General features: G+C 38.5%; 1 protein-coding gene across 1 annotated transcript in view; it reads right to left on the bottom strand.

The window, feature by feature from the left end:
* Window positions 1–20,230, bottom strand: part of LOC115218001 (vacuolar protein sorting-associated protein 33B-like) — a 33,158-nt gene extending 12,928 nt beyond the window's left edge. The window contains exons 1-11 of the mRNA XM_029787746.2: window positions 20,097–20,230; window positions 17,612–17,692; window positions 13,387–13,451; window positions 12,110–12,227; window positions 9,978–10,118; window positions 8,348–8,452; window positions 5,569–5,662; window positions 4,887–4,964; window positions 2,904–2,977; window positions 2,325–2,411; window positions 1,135–1,228 (exon numbers count right to left, since the gene is read on the bottom strand). Coding sequence (XP_029643606.1) covers window positions 1,135–1,228; window positions 2,325–2,411; window positions 2,904–2,977; window positions 4,887–4,964; window positions 5,569–5,662; window positions 8,348–8,452; window positions 9,978–10,118; window positions 12,110–12,227; window positions 13,387–13,451; window positions 17,612–17,692; window positions 20,097–20,171 — 1,012 coding nt within the window. The 5' untranslated portion in view covers window positions 20,172–20,230. The remainder of the gene's footprint in view (window positions 1–1,134; window positions 1,229–2,324; window positions 2,412–2,903; window positions 2,978–4,886; window positions 4,965–5,568; window positions 5,663–8,347; window positions 8,453–9,977; window positions 10,119–12,109; window positions 12,228–13,386; window positions 13,452–17,611; window positions 17,693–20,096) is intronic.
* Window positions 20,231–20,604: the final 374 nt, after the last annotated feature.

The raw sequence follows: 20,604 nt of genomic DNA, 5'->3' as shown, positions 1-20,604 counted from the left end.
GCTACTGGATTTGTTGAATAAACAAACAGATTGGCTGCTTATCTCTCTGATATTGGTCAAATCATGTAAACATCACTGATGAGAGCTCAATAAGGTTTGAAAATCAATTAAGGATGTCCATCATTTTGTTTCAATCTTTGGGGAAATAGTTCAATTTGATCAGTTTGTATACTCTTTACTCTCTTTTACTCTTTTACTTGTTTCAGTCATTTGACTGTGGCCATGCTGGAGCACTGCCTTTAGTCGAGCAAATCGACCCCAGGACTTATTCTTTGTAAGCCTATCGGTCTCTTTTGCCGAACCTCCAAGTAAACACACCAGCATCGGTTGTCAAGCGATGTTGGGAGGACAAACACTCATACACACACACACATACACACACATATATATATACATATCATCATCATTTAACGTCCGTTTTCCATGCTAGCATGGGTTGGACATATACATATACATATATACGACGGGCTTCTTTCAATTTCTATCTACCAAATCCAAGGCTATAGTAGAAGTCACTTGCCCAAGGTGCCATGCAGTGGAACTGAAACCGGAGCCATGTGGTTGGTAAGCAAGCTACTTACCACACAGCCACTCCTGCACCTATGTGTACTGCACAGGTTTAAATATACTTAATTGCAACACAAACTCAATAGTTTCTCTGTATTCAACTGCATGTATGTGAGTGTTTGCGTCTCTCTGTGCATATATCCATGTTAGCAGACACAGTGAATACCAAAATGCAAATTAGTTGCTCGTCAGGAACAAAGACTGGTTTCAATTATGAGCTGAAAGGATGGCATCTGCATTCACAACATGTAGCAATTCACAACAATGAGTGACAGCCTACAACATGAAGCAGTCCACCACATGTGTCTGTTTGCTACATGTGTCTGTTCGCTACATGTGGCAGTCCATTACAATATGTAACAGATCACTACATGTTAAAGTTCACTATGTGTGACAGCCCGATACTACAACATGTGACTGCAAACAAAGAAGTGATAGATCACCACATGTACCAGTCTAGTAGCAAATACAACATCAAACTCAATATGTGACATCTCAGCACATGTGGCAGCCCACTACACTCTCTGGCAATCTAGTCAGTAAACCACAAGACAAAGACATACTTACGATATGCAAGGGTTTTGTGCCGATGACTCAGGTCCTTAAGTTCATTTGATACAAAATTCTTCATGGCACCAACCGTGGTCAGAGAATGTCTTTTCTGAAATGAAAACATTAGAATAATTAACCATTAACTATTTTTTCTTTTTCACAAACCACATTACAATATATTGGCCACAATCTAGCTATTCCCCTGACAACAATACTGAGTGGGGGGGGGGCTTCCTTTTTTTTTTATTCCATGAATTAGTTAACCCTTTAGCATTTAAACCAGCCATACCCAGCCAAAATATTCTTCCTGCGTTATGTTCAAAGTGGCTGGATCCAGCCTCTCACATCAACCCTACAATGTTAGTCTAAAAATATACAGGAGTGGCTATGTGGTAAGTTTTGAATTAAAATCTTCATAAGTTTTGAATTAAAATCAAACCTTAGTCACAATTTATGTTCCTAACATTAGCTTAATGATAACTAAGTTATTTTACTAAATTCTTTGTTATATTTAAAGTAATTGAAAGAAACACAGAGCATCTCAAAATAAATACAGTAACGAAAGGGTTAAAGCAATCAATGGCTACATTATCTAATATATCCTTTTCATATGAAGACAGTGGGGTGTGATCTGAGGAGGATTTGGCTGATATTTCTACCAAATTAAACAACTGAGTAGAAATACCCTCCAAATCATCAAATTTCTTGGTACTTACACAAAATGATGAAACAACATCATCATCATCATTTAACGTCCGTTTTTCGTACTAGCATGGGTTGGACAGTTCGACCGGTGTCTGGGAAGCCAGGAAGCTGCACCAGGCTCCAGTCTGATCTGGCAGTGTTTCTACAGCTGGATGCCCTTCCTAACGCCAACCACTCCGTGAGTGTCGTGGGTGCTTTTTACGTGCCACCAGCACAGGTGCCAGGGGAGGCTGGCAGCACCAGGGGAGGCTGGCAGTGCCAGGGGTGATTTTCAATAATAATAGCGAACTTATTGCATACAGTTTTCATTGCATACACGTGCAGAATTAAATCTGTAAAATTGAATGACTTAAAAATGTATAGAATTAAATGACTTCAAAATTTCTATAAAATACCAGCAGCAAATATGAATTCATAAACTAAGATTTGGCAGGCCAACACCTTATCTGTTTTTAAAATTTGAACTTAAAAGTTTTTTTTTTTTTTGATGATATACTCACATCATAACCACTTTGAACTTCTTTCACCTTCCAACTGAGAAACTCAAAAACTGTAGAAAAATGCTTGTTTCTTATTTGGTCATATATCTGCAAAAATGGATGGAAAATTTTGTTGAAAAACATTTTTTAAAACAATGGTTTTTGGTAACCAGTGTCGGTTTTTACAATTCTGTAAAAAAAAAAAAGTAATAATAATAATAATATTTCATAAGCTTAAAGCTTATAAGTGACCACCATGTAATGACTAAAGAAAATAGTCTAATATTGGGGCATTAAAATCTTGACAGAATAAAGCAGGGTTTTCTGTAGGCATGGGACTCAAACCCACAGCTCTTTGCTTTCACAACAAAGAGCTGTGGGCAGGAGGAGGAGGATTTATTACAGCATTAACTTTCCATCAAACCAAGTCAGCAATTTGGTTTCACTTTCTTGTTAGAACCATTTCTTGCCTTCAATTCCCTTAGGGTACAGTACACTTGAGAAAGAATTCTGTATTCTAAGTGATATAAATGTATTTCTCCCACTTTCCTCAATAAGTTACAGGTTTCATGACCAGCAGTCAGTGACTAATATACTTACTTCATCTTGATGGGACAGCAGTACTCTGGTAGGTTTGTCTTTCCCTGTGATTTCCTTCGTGAACTCTATATAACCTAGACAATACAAACAGAAGACACACAGAATATGAGATATTATTGGTTTCAAATTTTGGCAAAAGGTCATCAAATTTGGGGGTTGGGGATAAGTCAATTACATCGATTTCCAATGATCAACCGGTACTCATTTTATTGGCCCAGAAAGGACGAAAGACAAAGTCAACCCTAGCAGAATTTGAGCTCAGAAATTAAAGACGGGTGAAATGTCACTGAACATTTTGCCTAGAGGTTTAACAATTCTGCCAGCTTGCCACCTTAATATGAGATATTATTAACATGTAATACATCATGGTGATGACAATGATGATCAAGAGGAAGAGGAGGGGGGTTATAAAGATTAAAAATGAAGATGATAATAATGAATATGTTTATAGAAAATAGAAACAAGAATGGGTTTACTTCACAAATTGAAATGCACAGACTCCCTACATCACTCCCTCTTCTTATTTCTTTATTGCCCACAAGGGGCTAAACATAGAAGGGACAAACAAGGACAGACAAAGGGATTAAGTCGATTACCTCGACCCCAGTGTGTAACTGGTACTTAATTTATTGACCCTGAAAGGATGAAAGGCAAAGTCCAACTTTGGCGGAATTTGAACTCAGAACGTAGACAGACAAAATACTGCTAGGCATTTCACCCAGTGTGCTAACGTTTCTGCCAGCTCGCCGCCTTTCTATCACTCCCTCTTTACATCACTCTCTCTTGTATCACCCTAACAGCCATGCTTCTATTCAATCTCCTTACCAACAACATTTATATAGCTGTCTATCACATTTTCTCTATTTTCCATTACTCTCATTTTTATCACCCTCTCACTCGGATTCTCTTCTGTTACTATTCTATCGCTCTGTCTATCTTGCTCTTACTCTTTTTCAACTCAGACGTGTGGGGAAGAAATGAACACACAAATGGAGACGTCACAAGGAAGAAGCAACTTTCATAAGTCTTGTTGGGGATCAAGACAATACCTCTGGTGCTGGTGAACAAACAAATGGCAATAACACAGGGTAGAGAGATGCTTTAGACATGCCAGGAACAAGGTAAGCTCTCAAATGCTGGCTGGTTTCAGGAAGGGAGTCCAGCCATAGAAGCCATACCAAAACTGAAAGTATGATCAAGATATGGTGCCTGACCCACCTACAATGGAGATAAGTCTGGATGAGAACTGACAGGAAAGCACACACGCACATGCATGAATGTGCGCACACACACACACACAGGGTTAGGGTTAGGGTTAGACAAAAATGAAAATAGCACTGACATTTCATTTTAACAGATATATTTACTAAAATTATATAAAAAATCTTGAAATACTAAAGAGTAAATTTATTCAATAAAATCGCCATTGGCTTCAACCATGGCCTCCAGATGACTTCGGAATCTCCTGCAACACTTCTGGATGGTCTCCTTGTTTAAGTTGGTGAATGCTGCCATAATCCTTGCCTTCTGTTCGTCTTTGTTACAAGGAGTTTTGTTGGTCTCTCACTCAACTGCGCCCCACACAAAATAATCAAGGGGGTTAAGGTGTGTGGAGTTAGGTAGCCAGAGGTTAGGGGTGATGTGGTCGCAGGAATTGTCTGACAGCCATGACTGGGTTCTCCTGCTTGTGTGTCATGGTACATGGTCCTGTTGCCAGACACAGGGTCTTCCAGCTGCCACCCTCTTGATCCAAGGCAGCAGCACCTCCTCCAGGCACTTGATGTAGGCCTGAGTGGTACTGAGGGAGGTGGTTTTATGCCAGCAACCCTAAAAAGATGAATGGCAAAGTTGATCTGAGCAGGACTTTAACTCAAGGTGGAACAAATGCTGCTTAGCATTTTGATCAACACACTCATGATTCAACCTGCTCACTGCCTTTAGTGACAACAACAATAAAACGATAATTTGTTTTGTATAACTTACCACTTTGTATTCCGAATGTTTCATCTAAGATTCCTTCATATGTTAACTGTGAAGAAAGAGGTGTCACAAAATCTACATCTAAAATGAAAGAAAAACAAAGGATAGAAATTATATGAACAAAACAGTTCACGCAAAGAGTCTAAAAATATATTCTAGATGAAAAAAATCAATAATGATTTCTTGCTCTTGGTGGTGATGATGATCGCCACTGTCTAATGTCTGTTTTCCATGCTGGCATGGGTTGGAAAGTTTGACAGGAGCTGATATGAGTTGGACGGTTTGACAGGAGCTGGCAAGCCAGAGGACTGCACCAAGTTCTATTGTCTGCCTTGGCATGGCTTCTACAGCTGGATGACCTTTCTAATGCCAGCCACTTTACAGATTGTACTTGGTGTTTTTTTACATGGTACCAACACCAGTGAGGTCACCAAATAATTTGCAGGACAAAAAACCTCAAATAAGAGGAGGAATAGTATTGAAGAAAATATTGATGAAGGAGGCTTTGTGTCAAGCAATGTGAGGTTAAGGTATGATAGGAAGGCAGAAATAGGCATCCTGCCGTAGAGGAGATACATGGTTTCCCCAGTTGGAAAAAGAGAGAAGAGAGGAGAAGGAGAGAGAACATGGTGGTGAAGACGTGTGGGGCATACGAAGCAGTACAAAATAAAATATAAATATATACCTCTGTCTATGATAAACAGCTTTCCAATCTCAAAATGCTCATCTTCAGTTTTCTGATGATATTCTGTCATTGATAACATCATTTCATGTATTTTCTAGCCATGAAAATATAAGAAACAGAAAAAGAAGAAAAGAACATTAAATAGGTACAGGTCTGGTTGTGCGGTGGTTAAGCACTTTGCTTAGCAGTCATGTGGTTTTGGGTCTGGTCCAGTTGCAGGGCATCTTGGGCAAGTGTCTTTTACTATAGCCTCAAGTAGATCAATGCTTTGTGAGTGGAATTGGTAGGCAGAAACTGTGCAGAAGCCATTTTGTGTGTGTGTGTGTGTGTGTGTACATGTGTGTACATATGTGTGTGTATGTATGTGTGTGTGTATAGATAGATAGACAGACAGATAGATATACATGGTACAGAAGGTATTTATTTCCAATTTTCAGCTTTTTTACTCTTTTACTTGTTTCAGTCATTTGACTATGGCCATGCTGGAGCACTGCCTTTAGTCGAGCAAATCGACCCCGGGACTTATTCTTTGTAAACCTAGACTTATTCTATCGATCTCAGTTGTCAAGCGATGTTGGGGGGGGGGGGACAAACACAATCCACCCTTGAGTATAATACGCAGGGGATTTTTAGGAGGTTGTACCTCTGAAAAACCTAAACTTTGTGTATAATACGCACCCCTTCTCTAACTTGAGTCAAGGAGGTCTATATAACATCTTTGGTTTGTAAAAATGTATACGGTAACGTCCTTTATTATTATTGTATATATAACATAATGCAAACATGTAGCTTTTTTGTGCATTTTGTTTGCAGAAAACAAAGAAATAACAGTAATAACATTTAATAAATGTTGCTTACTGCAAGTTATAGATGACTCTTTTATGACTTCATTGCTTTCAGGCTTAGCTTAAGGTATTTTCTTGCCCGACATCACAAAATGTGTCTGAATAAACATTGCCGGACAGCAAATAGAGACTCGGACATTGCTTAGAAAATATTTTTCATTTTTAACCTTGTATATAGTACACACTAGGGATTTTGACCATTAGATTTTGGTAAAAAGTGCGGATTATACTCGAGGATTTACAGTACATTTCAGATACCATCTGAACAGAGAACTTGTCCAACCAAAATTGTTCATGTATCTAAAAATAACCTAAATGTTGAACTTTCCTACATGGCTGGTGAGAAAACAAGCCACTTGCTGTCCGAAATTAGGTCAATAAGTCGCTAATGTATTTAAGTTTATGTTCCTATTCTATTCTCCTATTCCATCAGTGTAATGTAGTATTCTTATTTTATTCAGTATATCATGTTACTTTTAGTTTGTTGGTGTTATTCGAGCTGGTGGAATTGTTAGCACACCAGGTGACATGCTTAGTGGTATTTTGTCTGCTGCTATGTTCTGAGTTGAAATTCTGCTGAGGTCGACTTTGCCCTTCATCCTTTCAGGATCAATAAAATAAGTACCAGTTGAACACTAGGGCCAATGTAATCAACACATCCACCCCCGCCCGAAAATGGCTGCCCTTGTGGCAAAATTTGAAAACATTATAAGACGCCACACTTGGTTGGCAATTACATGTTGCAATTCCATATTGCTACTGTTTACATCTCACTCAGAGATTTAATATAGCTTATTTCTCCTTTTTCAAGATCAGCGGCAGTTTGTCACTGGAAAAAGCATATAGTATTTTGCAAGTGGAGTGTTTAACACACACTGAGGACGGGTAACCAGAAACTTGAGTACATGTGTATCATGTAAGGTTAGGGATGAGGGCGATGACCTCCCCTCACAAATACTAATCGGACACAGAATGTGTGTCATTAGCCAGCTGGAAGAGATGTCTTCCTGGGGCTAAAAATGCCAGTAGCACTGTCCCGTATAGGACACCACACTTGGTTGGCAATTATATGTTACGATTATTATTTTTATTATTATTACTAGCAATAAAACCCATCGATGATTGGGTAATTACTTTTACTGTTTATCAGGAGCCACATTGAGCCTGTATTTGTGTGCATTTTTAGAAGAGAAAACTATGTAGTAATTGCAGTGGGACTGAACCTGGAACCATGTGGTTGGGAAGCAAACTTCTTACCACACAGTACACCTGTGCCTATAAAGTAGATAAGAAGAGATTCTGGCAAGTAAATAAATGTATAAATAAAAGAAAGGATTCACCCTTTCGTTACCAACCCGGCTGAAACCAGCTCTGAGTACAAATGTCTTGTTTTCATAAGTTTTGAATTAAAATCTTCCACTAAACCTTAGTCACAATTTACGTTCCTAGCACTAGCTTAATGATAACAAAGTTATTTTATTAAATTCTTTGTTGTATCTTTATATATAAAACTGAAGTTGTGTGTGTCTGTCTACTCCGATTTAGATTCCTAACTACTCCCACATTTTGTGGTGCAGTTTAACCAAAAGTGGGTATCTTATAGTCGTGATTCATATCGAGCCCTTCTGGGTATTAGCGTGCGTCTACGATGAGACTACGATTAAAAAAAAAATTTACCATCATTTTTCTGCATTTCTAATGCATTTTTGCTCGGTTTATATAAGGGAAGTAACTCTCTAAAAATGCTTATATAGTTATTTCCCTTACAAACCCGAGCAACGCCGGGCAATACTGCTAGTTTAAAATTAATTGAAAGAAACACAGAGCATCTCAAAATAAATACAGTAGTGAAAGGGTTAAGGGAGTTTGTTCCCTCAAATCTTAATTTTTAACACAATCAAATAGTCTGAAAGAAGTAAAATAATTTCATTTACCTTAGCTGCTCTTCCAATACCACAGACAAATGGTATTTGTCTATAGACTGACTGGAAATGAACCAATGACTTCGCAACAGTATTTAACCAGGTAAAATCATTATGCTGAAAAAACAAATCATTTCTTAATTACACAAATGTATTGGATTCTTTTTCATCATCATCGTCGTCATCATCATCATCGTTTAACGTCCGTTCTCCATGCTAGCATGGGTTGGATTGTTTGACCGGGAATCTGGGAAGCCAGGAGGCTGCACCAGGCTCCAGTCTGATCTGGCAGTGTTTCTACAGCTGGATGCCCTTCCTAACGCCAACCACTCTGTGAGTGTAGTGGGTGCTTTTTACGTGCCACCAGCACAGGTGCCAGGCGAGGCTGGCAACGGCCACGATTGGGTTGGTGCATTTTACGTGCCACCGGTACAGAAGCCAGTCAAGTTGTTGTAGTGATTGGAGAAGAATGAGATAATTATAGATTTTTGTATCATATTTTTCAGCGGAGTGGTTGGTGTTAAGAAAGGCATCCAGCCATAAAAAACATGCCAAAACAGACACAGATGCATGGTACAGGCTCCTGCCTGGCCAGCTCTTGTTAAACCGTGCAACCCATGCCAGCATGGAAGGAGGACATTAAACGATGACGATGATGAATAATGATGATGATAAAATCAGTGAAGTATATAGTGCAAACAACTGGTTGTAAACATTCAAACATCATTACTGTCTTTCTGGATCCTCCAAACATAGAATGTTTGATCCTCCAAAGTCATCTTGGTGTATAAAGTTGACCTAGCTTTTGAGCTATAAATTTTGGTCTGATAAATTTGACTTGAATGCAAGAAAATACGGTGTGTATAATAGCAGTTCAGGGAGAATATCTGAGAAAGAAGGCTGAGAAGAGCATTTATGAATGGCTCCTGTGCTGGTGGCATGTAAAAAGCACCATTCAAGTGTGGTCGATGCCAGTACCACCTGACTGGCCCTCGTGTTGGTGGCATGTAAAAAGCACCCACTACGCTCTCAGAGTGGTTGGTATTAGGAAGGGCATCCAGCTGTAGAAGCTTTGCCACATCAAATTGGAACCTGGTGCAGCCTTCTGGCTTGCCAGCCCTCAGTCAAACCATCCAACTCATGCCGGCATGGAAAGCGGACGTTAAACGATGATGATGATGATGATGAATGAATGAATGAAAGAGATTTTACCATGTTGGTATGGACCCACCTCTACTTTATGTAACTGGTTTAGACAAAATATTCTGAGTAGAAATAATCAGTGTATTACATTACTATTATTATCTAACTCAGGGGTTCTCAAAACCGTTTTTTAGCCTATGGACCTCTTTGATTATCGTTTTACTCTGGTGGACTTCCACTTGACATTCAATGTTTAAACCTTTAGCATTCAAATTATTTTTTTAAATGTAATGTTTATTTATTCAAATTGTTTTGAATTAATCATGCGTTATCTCATAACTTCAAGATTTCAGTGATGTTATTGTTTATTTGTAAAATTGGAGTGAGAAGCTAGATTTGTCCAGTGTGTGTGTGTGTGTGTGTGTTACAGTTCTGTAGTACGAATTTGAAATTAATGATGTCTTATGTCTTTTAAGAAATTGTACTCAATTCAACTTACCAAATAAAATCTTGGCAGGAAATCGGATAATTCCAAAGACAAAACATCTCGGTCAAGTGGTATTAAATCTAAAATGAACTCTTCCACAGTAACATAGCCATATACTCCTTCTCTCTCCAAGACTTCCTCACATACATTCAGCTGAAAAAAAGATTACATACATTTATATATATATATATATATATATATATATACACACATACATACAGAGTGCAATGGGAAAATTGTCTCCATTTTATACTTTTTATATATAAACGGCAAAATGTCTGCATGCGTGTCCTTTATACAAATCCACAATTTTTCAGTTAGAGGACTCACACTTTCTATGGTCATTCAAAACCGTCCAAAGGTGGTCGTGCACATCTTTACATTTCCCCAGTCACCCTGCAAAGCCATTAAAAAATCAATAGAAGTGACTATTTTGTGAATTTTCTATCCTAAACCCAATTAAAATGCCCGAAACTTGATACGCCAATTGAATGCCAGCTAGCTGTATGTGATTGGTCGGAGATTTGGACAGTAGCGCGTGTACGTGCGCACGTATGCAGCTGTATATGCATGCACTGGCATTACGATCCGGTATTGCCGGGCCATAGTGCTAGTTTTTAAAAGTAAGAGCAGTTGGGCACCATCTGTCAGGAAAACAGCACCATGACACAATTCACTCTGCCAGAAATTTGGAAATGACATGCTGCAATGCTTGGGATTCATGCCAGAAGTTCCAATACGAACATTTCAAAGTGTTTGGGTATCAATCTGAGGACCAAACATCCAGTCAACATCATAGTGTTTGGGGCGATCACTAGTGATGGCGACATTATGCTTCCATTCATCTTCCCACACAGCCTCAGACTCAACACAGAGGCCTGCATCAAGTGCCTTCAGGAGGTAATCTTGCTCTGGGTGAAGAGGGAGGCTGTTGGAAGATTCTGTCTGGAAACAGGACTCTGTACCATGCCACACAAGCAGGAGAACCCAGTCATGGCTGTTAGACAATTCCTGTGACCACATCACCCACTAACATTTGGCCACCTAACTCCACAGACTGCAACAAGACCAACAAAACTCCTTGTAACATCAAAGATGAGGCAAGGATTATGGCAGTATTCACTAACTTAAAAAGGAGACTGTCCAGAAGAGTCGCAGGAGATTCCAAAGTCGTCTGGAGGCTGTTGTTGAAGCCAATAGTGATTTTATTGAATATATTTACTCTTTAGTATTTCAAGATATTTTTATGTTATTTTGGTAAATATATCTGTTAAAATGAGATGTCAGTATTATTTTCATTTTTGCATAACTTGGACGACAGTTTATTCACCACACCCTGTATATATGTGTGTGTGTGTATATATATATACACACACAGACATAGTTTAATAGTTTATAGATCCAATATAGGTAGAATCAACAAAAAAAGTACTCAATCCACTGAGACATAAACATGTATTTAATACATAACCAAAAGAGCTACTGATAGTTCCATGCTTTTAGGATATTTTTACTAGGCATATTTATAAAATACACCATGTGTCTCCAAGCAATCTTTCAGGCTCTGCTTATGCATTATGAAAAAAATGAGAAGAAAAACATGAAGAAGGTTGATGCAAAAAATGGAATGAGAAGATAGAAACGAAAGCAAGAAAAGTCAATATTAAACAATTCAATAAAGAAAGATGTTATTCACACCATATAGAAAACATATACTATAAAAAAAAACTTATTTTAAAAAATCAATAAAGTACAATAAATAGTAAATATTTTACAAATAAGTTTTTTTTTATAGTATATGTTTTCTATATGGTGTGAATAACATCTTTCTTTAATGAATTTTTTAATAGTGGTTTTTCACTAAACTATATACATATATTATATATTGTGAAATTTGATTTAAAATTGTTAATTGAATTTTTCCCTGTAAGTTATGGAATTATATTCCCTACTATTATATATATATATATATATATGTATATATTTATATTTTAATAATATTAATAAATATATATATATATATATATATATATATATATATATTTTTCATTTTATCTAGTTTCAGCTCACGAGCTGTGGCCATGCTGGGGCACCGCCATTCATATATATATATATATATTGACAAATTCATTTTAAGTACTTACTTTACGAGGTGTCATTAATATTCGATATGTCCTTTTCTGCTCTAAACTTCTCTCACAATTGACTTGCCTTGCAATATGCTCCATCATTTCAATTCTTGGACGAACAATGTACAGCCGCCTGAAGTAAATAGGTAAATAATAAGGCTGTAGTCAATTATATCAAGCCAGGTACTTCAACAGGTACTTATTTTATTGTAGTGTATAACAAGTGATATAGACACACACACTCTCCAGGATATCATACATGTGTGTGTGTGTGTATGTTTGTGTAAGTTCTTGTGCACTAAACAGAAAGGAGGGAAAATATATATATATATACATATATATATATATATGGTGTCTGCCCCCTTGTTATCGAGTATGGCCATTGCACGAAGCTTAATCAATGTTGTTATCATGCAATGCCTGTGCAAGAAGATTTTTTTTTAAAGTGAAGAAAGGCTGTGCACTGAGTCAATCTCACTCACTAAGCAACAGCAGTCATAATCCGAAAAGAAGAACAAGTCAACATCACCGGTAACCACTGAGCTGCAAGTTTTATGTTGGAGTTATCCCAGTTACCTGAGTTACCTTCTCCTAGAAGGATGCCCTAACAAAGGCTAGGAGTCCTTCACTCCCAATGGTTTAACTGCGCAATCGGGTATTCAGTCCGCTTATTTCTATGTCCCCATGCATAATACAGCCTTAAAACATTTATTGGATGGCCATTGACTCTCAATAGTTCCTCCGCCCTTTGGCGGATTTTGCTTTTCATCCCGCAGGTTTTCCAATAAACACCCTCCTCACCAAGCAAGCTTGGTGGGGTTGCCGGTTAAGTCGCTGACGACCCAACCATGCAACAGGTTGTACTGGGGTACATGTTACCAGTAGCACTCGAAAGTGACCTGACATAATATATATATATACATACCGACAAAGGGTCACAAACACACACACATACATACATAAATACATACATATATATTTAATTCCACCAAAGCCAACTTTACCAATACAATAAATGGGGTTGATGTAATTAACTCAATCCCACCCCTAAAACTGCTGACCTTAAATCAGCCTTAATGATTATATCATTTGTCATTAGTCAATATTAGTCATTGAAGAATTATATTTTTTACTTTTATTCTATATTTGTTTCAAAGAACTAAATGATTTCACCCACATCACAATATTTCCCCTATGGAAGCTAAACAGCATAATGTAATTGATAATATAATTAATAATGTAATAAAATTTAATTGCAAATGTTAATTACAAAGAAGAAAAATGATATTTACTGCTGGCATCCAGGCAATGCTTTTTGTGTAAAATCGAATTTGAATATTTTGGCAACTCCATGAGCCTAAAAGATATAGAAAACTATATATTACACATATATAAGGAAACAAAACAGGTGCAGCAACATCGGAGGAAGGTTAACTGGGAAAATAGTTTATAATGCATTGCAGGAGTGGCTGTGTGGTAAGTAGCTTGTTTGCCAACCACATGGTTCCGGATTCAGTCCCACTGCGTGGCACCTTGGGCAAGTGTCTTCTGCTATAGCCTAGGGCTGACCAAAGCCTTGTGAGTGGATTTGGTAGACGGAAACTGAAAAAAGCCCGTCATATATATGTATATATAGATATGCATGTGTGTGTTTGTGTGTCTGTGTTTGTCCCCCTAGCATTGCTTGACAACTGATGCTGGTGTGTTTATGTCCCCGTTACTTAGCGGTTCGGCAAAAGAGACCGATAGAATAAGTACTGGGCTTACAAAAGAATAAGTCCCAGGGTCGAGTTGCTCGATTAAAGGCGGTGCTCCAGCGTGGCCACAGTCAAATGACTGAAACAAGTAAAAGAGTAAAGAGAGAGAGAGAGTATCATAAGGCTTAAGTGGCTGAAACTTTGAAGTCACTCTCAACAACATTCTTCTTTAAGGACAAGGTCGAGTTATTTGGAGATGAGTTTGGGTTTAGGAATGAAGTAAATGGTAGGTGTGTGTGGGGTACAGACAATGAGGTTGGGGTGGGGAGAAGGAAATAAGTTCTATCCAAAACGGTTTTACCATCCAATATTTATGTTATTATTTATAGCTTTGTCATCTGCTTCAAGATTCCCTATTCCAAAAAAGAATATATATATATATAACATGTGTCGGTGGCACATAAAAAACACCATCCGAGCGTGGCCGTCTGCTAGCCTCGTCTGGCACCTGTGTCGGTGGCACGTAAAATCACCCACTACACTCTCGGAGTGGTTGGCATTAGGAAGGGCATCCAGCTGTAGAAACACTGCCAGATCTGACTGGCCTGGTGCAGCCTTCGGGCTTGCCAGACCCCAGTTGAACCGTCCAACCCATGCTAGCATGGAAAGCGGACGTTAAACGATGATGATCATGATCATCATCATCATCATCGTCATCGTCATCCTCATCCTCTAACATCCAGAAAAGGACACATGAAGTGATGTAGTCCTCTATATCCCCAAAAAAATAGGATGGTAGCAGTTTCAATTTAAGCTGGCCAGATCTGACCCCGCATACTGATCCTACATTAGCATTCTAATAACTTGCTTTTCTGAAGCTGTTTCTTGTGACAGTTTTTCTGATATTTTGTCTATCTCACCTCAGTTCAGTTGTTATCTATCGTCAAGGCGTTTTTACAAATTGCTTTGCCTAGGTTATTTTTTTACTGTCATAGCTGGATGATTACTCGTCATTACATTTCAGGGATTTTATACGATCCTCTTATTGTCAGAATGTTATTCTCTAAATGAATCAATACCATTAATGTGTGTCATAAAAAGCAACTAAAATGAGGGCATCTAATCGTAAAACATTGGCTCAGAAAAACAGGCCAATACTTGCTGGCATGGAAATGCTGAAATAAAAATAATGATTTTATATATCTTCATCATCATCATCATCATCATTTAGCATCTGCTTTCCATGCTGGCATGGGTTAGACAGTTTGACTGGAACTGGTAAACCAGAGAGCTGCACCAAGTTCCCGTCTGAATTGGCATGGTTTCTATGGCTGGATGCCCTTCTTAATGCCAACCACTCCAAGAGCGCAATGGGTGCATTTTTATGTGCCACTGGCATGGGTGCCACTGGCATGGGTGCCACTGGCATGGGTGCCACTGGCATGGGTGCCACTGGCATGGGTGCCAGTTACGTGACAACACCAGCATTGGCCACAACTACGATTTCACTTACCTCGAGGAGTCTTCTCAAGCACAGTATATCATGAAAGGTCTCAGCCACTTGTCATTGCCTCCATGAGGCTCAACATTCGGAGATCATGCTTCACCATGTTGCCCCATGTCTTCTTGGGTCTACCTCTTACACAGGTTCCCTCCACAGTAAGGTATTGGCACTTCTTTATGTGGCTGTCCTTATCCACACACACACACATATATCATTATTATCTGTTTCTTTATTACCCACAAGGGGCTAAACATAGAGGGGACAAACAAGGACAGACAACCAGATTAAGTCGATTATATCGAGCCCAGTGCGTAACTGGTACTTAATTTATCGACCCCGAAAGGATGAAAGGCAAAGTCGACCTCGGCGGAATTTGAACTCAGAACGTAACGGCAGACAAAATACAGCTACGCATTTCGCCCGGCGTGCTAACGGTTCTGCCATTATCATCATTTAACATCCACCCTTCACGCTAGTATGGGTTGGATGGTTTGACAGGAGCTGGCTAGGCAGGAGCCTGCACCAGACTTCTGTGTCTGTTTGGCAGGGTTTTTATGGCTGGATACCCTCCCTAACACCAGCTACCCATCAGAGTGGATGAATGAAAACATATTCACTAACAGGGACCATAGTTGTCGTTAACTACAGCATTAGAGGGGTTTAGCTCTTATTTCTAGCAATGTGGGTGTTTCCTAACAACCCTGGTCACATTTAGTGACAATCATAATTCTCCTTTTTGGTGAAACATTACAACCTGCTGTTTATATTAATTTTCTGTATACACATTAGCGAATTGCTAAATCATCCATTAATTTGAATGACAAAAGCATATATGCTAATAGAGAAACAATTCCGGAAATGGCTGAACATCAAGCTGGCTTAACTGATGATGGCAACGGAAAATGCCAAAACTAATTACACTCTTAAAAATTCTCAGTTGGCATTTTTTGGACAATTATGGTCCCTGATGGTGCATGTTTTCATTCATGTGTGTTAACTACAGCATTAGAGTAGTTTAGCTCTTATTTCTAGCAATGTAGTTGTTTTTTAGCATCCTAGTCACATTATGTGTGTGTGTGTATATATATATATTCTTTTATTTGTTTCAAGCATTTGACTGTGGCCATGCTGGAGCACCACCTTTAGTCAAACAAATCGCCCCCAGGACTTATTCTTTGTAAGCCTAGTACTTATTCTATTGGTCACTTTTGCTGAACCGCTAAGTTACAGGGACGTAAACACACTAACGTCGGCTGTCAAGCAATGGTTGGACAAACACATGCACACAAACACACACACATATATATATAGGACAGGCTTCTTTCAGTTTCCAACAACCAAATCCACTCACAAAGTTTTAGTTGGCCCAAGACTATAGTAGAAGACACTTACCCAGTCATCGCCATCATCATTTAATGTTCACTTTTCCAGACAGAGTTTATGGAGACATATGTTCCACAGCTGGATACCCTTCATGTCAATAACCCTTACCTGATCCCAAATGAATTAATATTTCCCAATGGCCTGACATGTCATTGCAGAATACTAGAAACAAACAACACTGCTTGCATGACAGTGGCACTCATTTACAATTATCATTAATGCCAAGACAAAGAGACACAAAATACACATGGCGGTGCCCCAGCATGGCCACAGCTCAAGAGCTGAAACTGGAAAACATAAAACATAAACACACACACACACACACACATAAACACACACACGCACACAAACATAGAAGAGAGAAACATAGAGAAATGCACACAAACATAGAAGAGAGAAATATATATGATAGGCTTTGGCATAGTTTTTGTCTACTAAATTCCGCTTTCTCAATGTTCTGAAACACCAGCCAAATCTCTCTCAAATCAGAAAAGGGCACATGAAGTGATGTAGTCCTCTATATCCCTAAAAAAATAGGATGGTAACAGTTTTGATGCCTTTGATCTAGGGTGAACTCAATCAGCTAAATAACAAATATATAGAAATATAACAACAAATTCTTTATCTAGTTTCAGCTCACAAGCTGTGGCCATGCTGGGGCACCGCCATTTGGTGTTGCTACATGGTTTTACTTCACGAATGCTTTTTAGCAATTGCCATTTGTTGCATGAGAGAGTTCGATGCAGCTGCCCTCATCTGCCCCTCCTGCCGTGAAGTTGGTTCATCTGGGACACCTGACAAGAAGAGATCCAGTTTTATTTTAAAGACATCTGCATCCACCCCATGCAGGTCTCTCAGGTTCTTCGGAGGATATATAGAAATAATAACCAACTAAATAACAAATATATATAGAAACGTACAACTTATACCAACCTTTAGAACAGAGGCGCCAACAATGCGATCAAGTGGTTTCATCAGCTCACCATCAAGCACCAAGTCTTTTTGACCAGGCATCTAAATTTTAATTCAAAAAATAGAATTCAAATGAAAAGATATTTTGAAAAATTATTTTAATGTAATAAAGATATAACATGAATGCATATCTGATGTTTATGTGCATATGTAGATTTGTATGTGTGTGTTTGTGTGTGTGCACACACACATATATACATATTTGCAGGTATGGCTGTATAGTAACCAAATCCACTCACAGTGATTTGGTCGGCCTGAGGCTGTAGTAGGAGACACTCACCCAAGGTACTGGGCAGTGGGACTGAACCCAGAAACATGTGGTTGATAAGCAAGCTTCTTACCAGGCAACTACTCCTGTGATTGTGTGGAATATACGTATATATATAATAAGTCTTACTTATTACTATTCGCTATAGGGACTGGTAACCACTATAACCTGTAGTGGAGAACAGTCAACATGTTGTGCTGAGGCTGACCAAAAAATTTTATTTTTAGATATATCTGGGGTACTTATATGTACTCATGATTTTTGCTTTGGCTTTTTTCCATGGGCGCATGTAAGTATCTTATTTATATCCTTTCGTATGTTCTACTGAAGAGGAAAGAATCTTTTATGAGATTAATTCCGAAATTGATTCAATATAGAAATAACGAACTTTTAAAAAAAATTCTATCGGCCGGCTTCCCCGATTTCAGTTCTTCGTGTTTTTTTCTGTAGCGGGTAAATAATATGTGGAAATTGACGATTTGAAAGTCTGTTATCAGCATATTGGCATCGAAATAATTTTCTTTAGCCCTCATTTATAAGTTGTATATATATATGATGTGTGTGGAATGTGTGTGTGAGTATGTGTATATTTATTCCCTTTTATTTGTTTTTGTCAATGGACTGTGACCATGCAGGGACGACACTTTGAAGGATTTTAGGCAAATGAATCAACCTAAGGACTTATTTTTTACGTATAGTACCTATTCCATCAATGTCTATTACTAAACCAATAAGTTGTGTGGACATAAACAAACCAACACTGAGGGACAAACAGACACAAAGACACACACACACAAACACATATACAAACAGACACACCCACATACATGCACACACACACACAAACACACACACATACAAACAAACACACATACAGGCGCACGCATACAGACACACACACAAACACACTCAGCTTTTGCCTTTTACTTGTTTCAATCATTGGACAGCAGCCATTTTGGGACACCGCCTTGAAGAGTTTAGTTAAACAAACCGACCATCAGTAATTATTATTATTTGTTTTTGTTTTTTTGCCTAGTACTTATTCTATCAGTCTTTACCGCGAAGTTAGGGGATGTGAACTAACCAACACCGGTGTAGGGCATTGTCCAAGGACTGATAACAGACGAACTGTAGACAGGAAATTCACTGCAGTCTAGCTAGTGAGCTGGTCAAGACGACAAAGAAAGACAGACAGACAGACAGACAGACATATACGACAAGTCACTAAACAACTTCTGTCCATCAAATTCAATCACAGGACATTGTCAACTTGGGGATATAGTAGAAAATACTCGCCCACGGTGCCGCGCAGTGGGACCGAACCCGAAAACCACGTGGCTGCAAAGAGAGCTGAGCTTGTGTGTGTGTGTAAATGGTATGTTATGACGCTGATTAAGACCGAGATAAAATAGACATGAGGGGCGGTGTGCATACTAACTAAAAAATGCGATAGGTTCTTACGTAATTAAGTGGATGCTGTATATGTCAACAACGATGTAGTCAAGCCAACGACAGCGTATCAAAAAGATGGCTTGATAAGGTACAAATGGCACCTGCATCTCCTTCACAGAATCTGCCGAGTCTCCCTCATAAAACAGGTCTAACCGTCCGAGAGTTAGACACAGCTGATCATTTATACCTTTGACACATAGATTTTGGGAGGGAAAAAAGGCGGTTGTTATGGTCGGAACGTCTTCGATCAAAGGTGAAACCGAGTGCAGATAACCTGGTGGAGGGGTTAGACACCAACAATAACAACAAACATGATGTGATGAGGTAGTCCCTATCTAGGATGTCGCACGAACCTACTAGAAATAACAGCTAAATCTCTGCGATCACACCCTACTGTCTTTCATACAAGGCTACAATGTGGACAATGTAGTTCTGAAGACACTACTATGTCTGGAATGTAACACAGGATGATGGTCACAATTGGAACGCTTTTGGCCATAGGCGTACTCAGAGATTACCTAGGTCCAAACATCAACTAAATCATGTAAAGGGAAATATATATACATATATATATATATATATACACACACAAAGGGGGTGTGAGCCTAACGGTGAAGAAGAACGGTAAATCACCAAAAATTAAACATCACAGATGTAATGCAATTCGATAATGATGTGAATGATAAAGATGATGATGATGATGATATCGAAATTATAATAACTTACGTTTTCGAGCTGGTAAATTAGCCGATCCTTAATGAATTGAGAGAGCAAACTGACATCTGGAAATCTAGACGCCATGTTGACTAAAACATACGAAAGTTATCTCCCTTGATATCCAGGCTCTGCTTTCGATTGGCAACCACACACACACACACACACACATCCATACGCACGCATACACAGATGTACATACGTATACAGATATACATGTGAATACAAATACAAATGCAGGCATACCTCAGCTTATGTCATTTCGTGTTACGTCTTCCTTCACTTTACGTCGGTCTTGGTGAAGGTTTAAATACATAGAAATTAAAAATAAAAAAAAACACAAAAATTCAATACTGAAATAAAAATTAAATAAAATACATGTGAATATATATACAAACCATTTTTAAAAACGGCAGATATCAACTAATAAATTTGTTTAAACGATTTTTTTCCTTGTTACATCGTTTTTTTTGTTTAAGTCGTATGGCTTAAAACCAATTACTGACGTAAGTTGAGCTAT

This window comes from Octopus sinensis, linkage group LG12 (genome assembly GCF_006345805.1).
Source record: "Octopus sinensis linkage group LG12, ASM634580v1, whole genome shotgun sequence".
Taxonomy (NCBI): domain Eukaryota; kingdom Metazoa; phylum Mollusca; class Cephalopoda; order Octopoda; family Octopodidae; genus Octopus; species Octopus sinensis.
The sequence above is the reverse complement of the archived record's forward strand: the minus strand, read 5'-3'. Positions and strand labels throughout refer to the sequence as shown.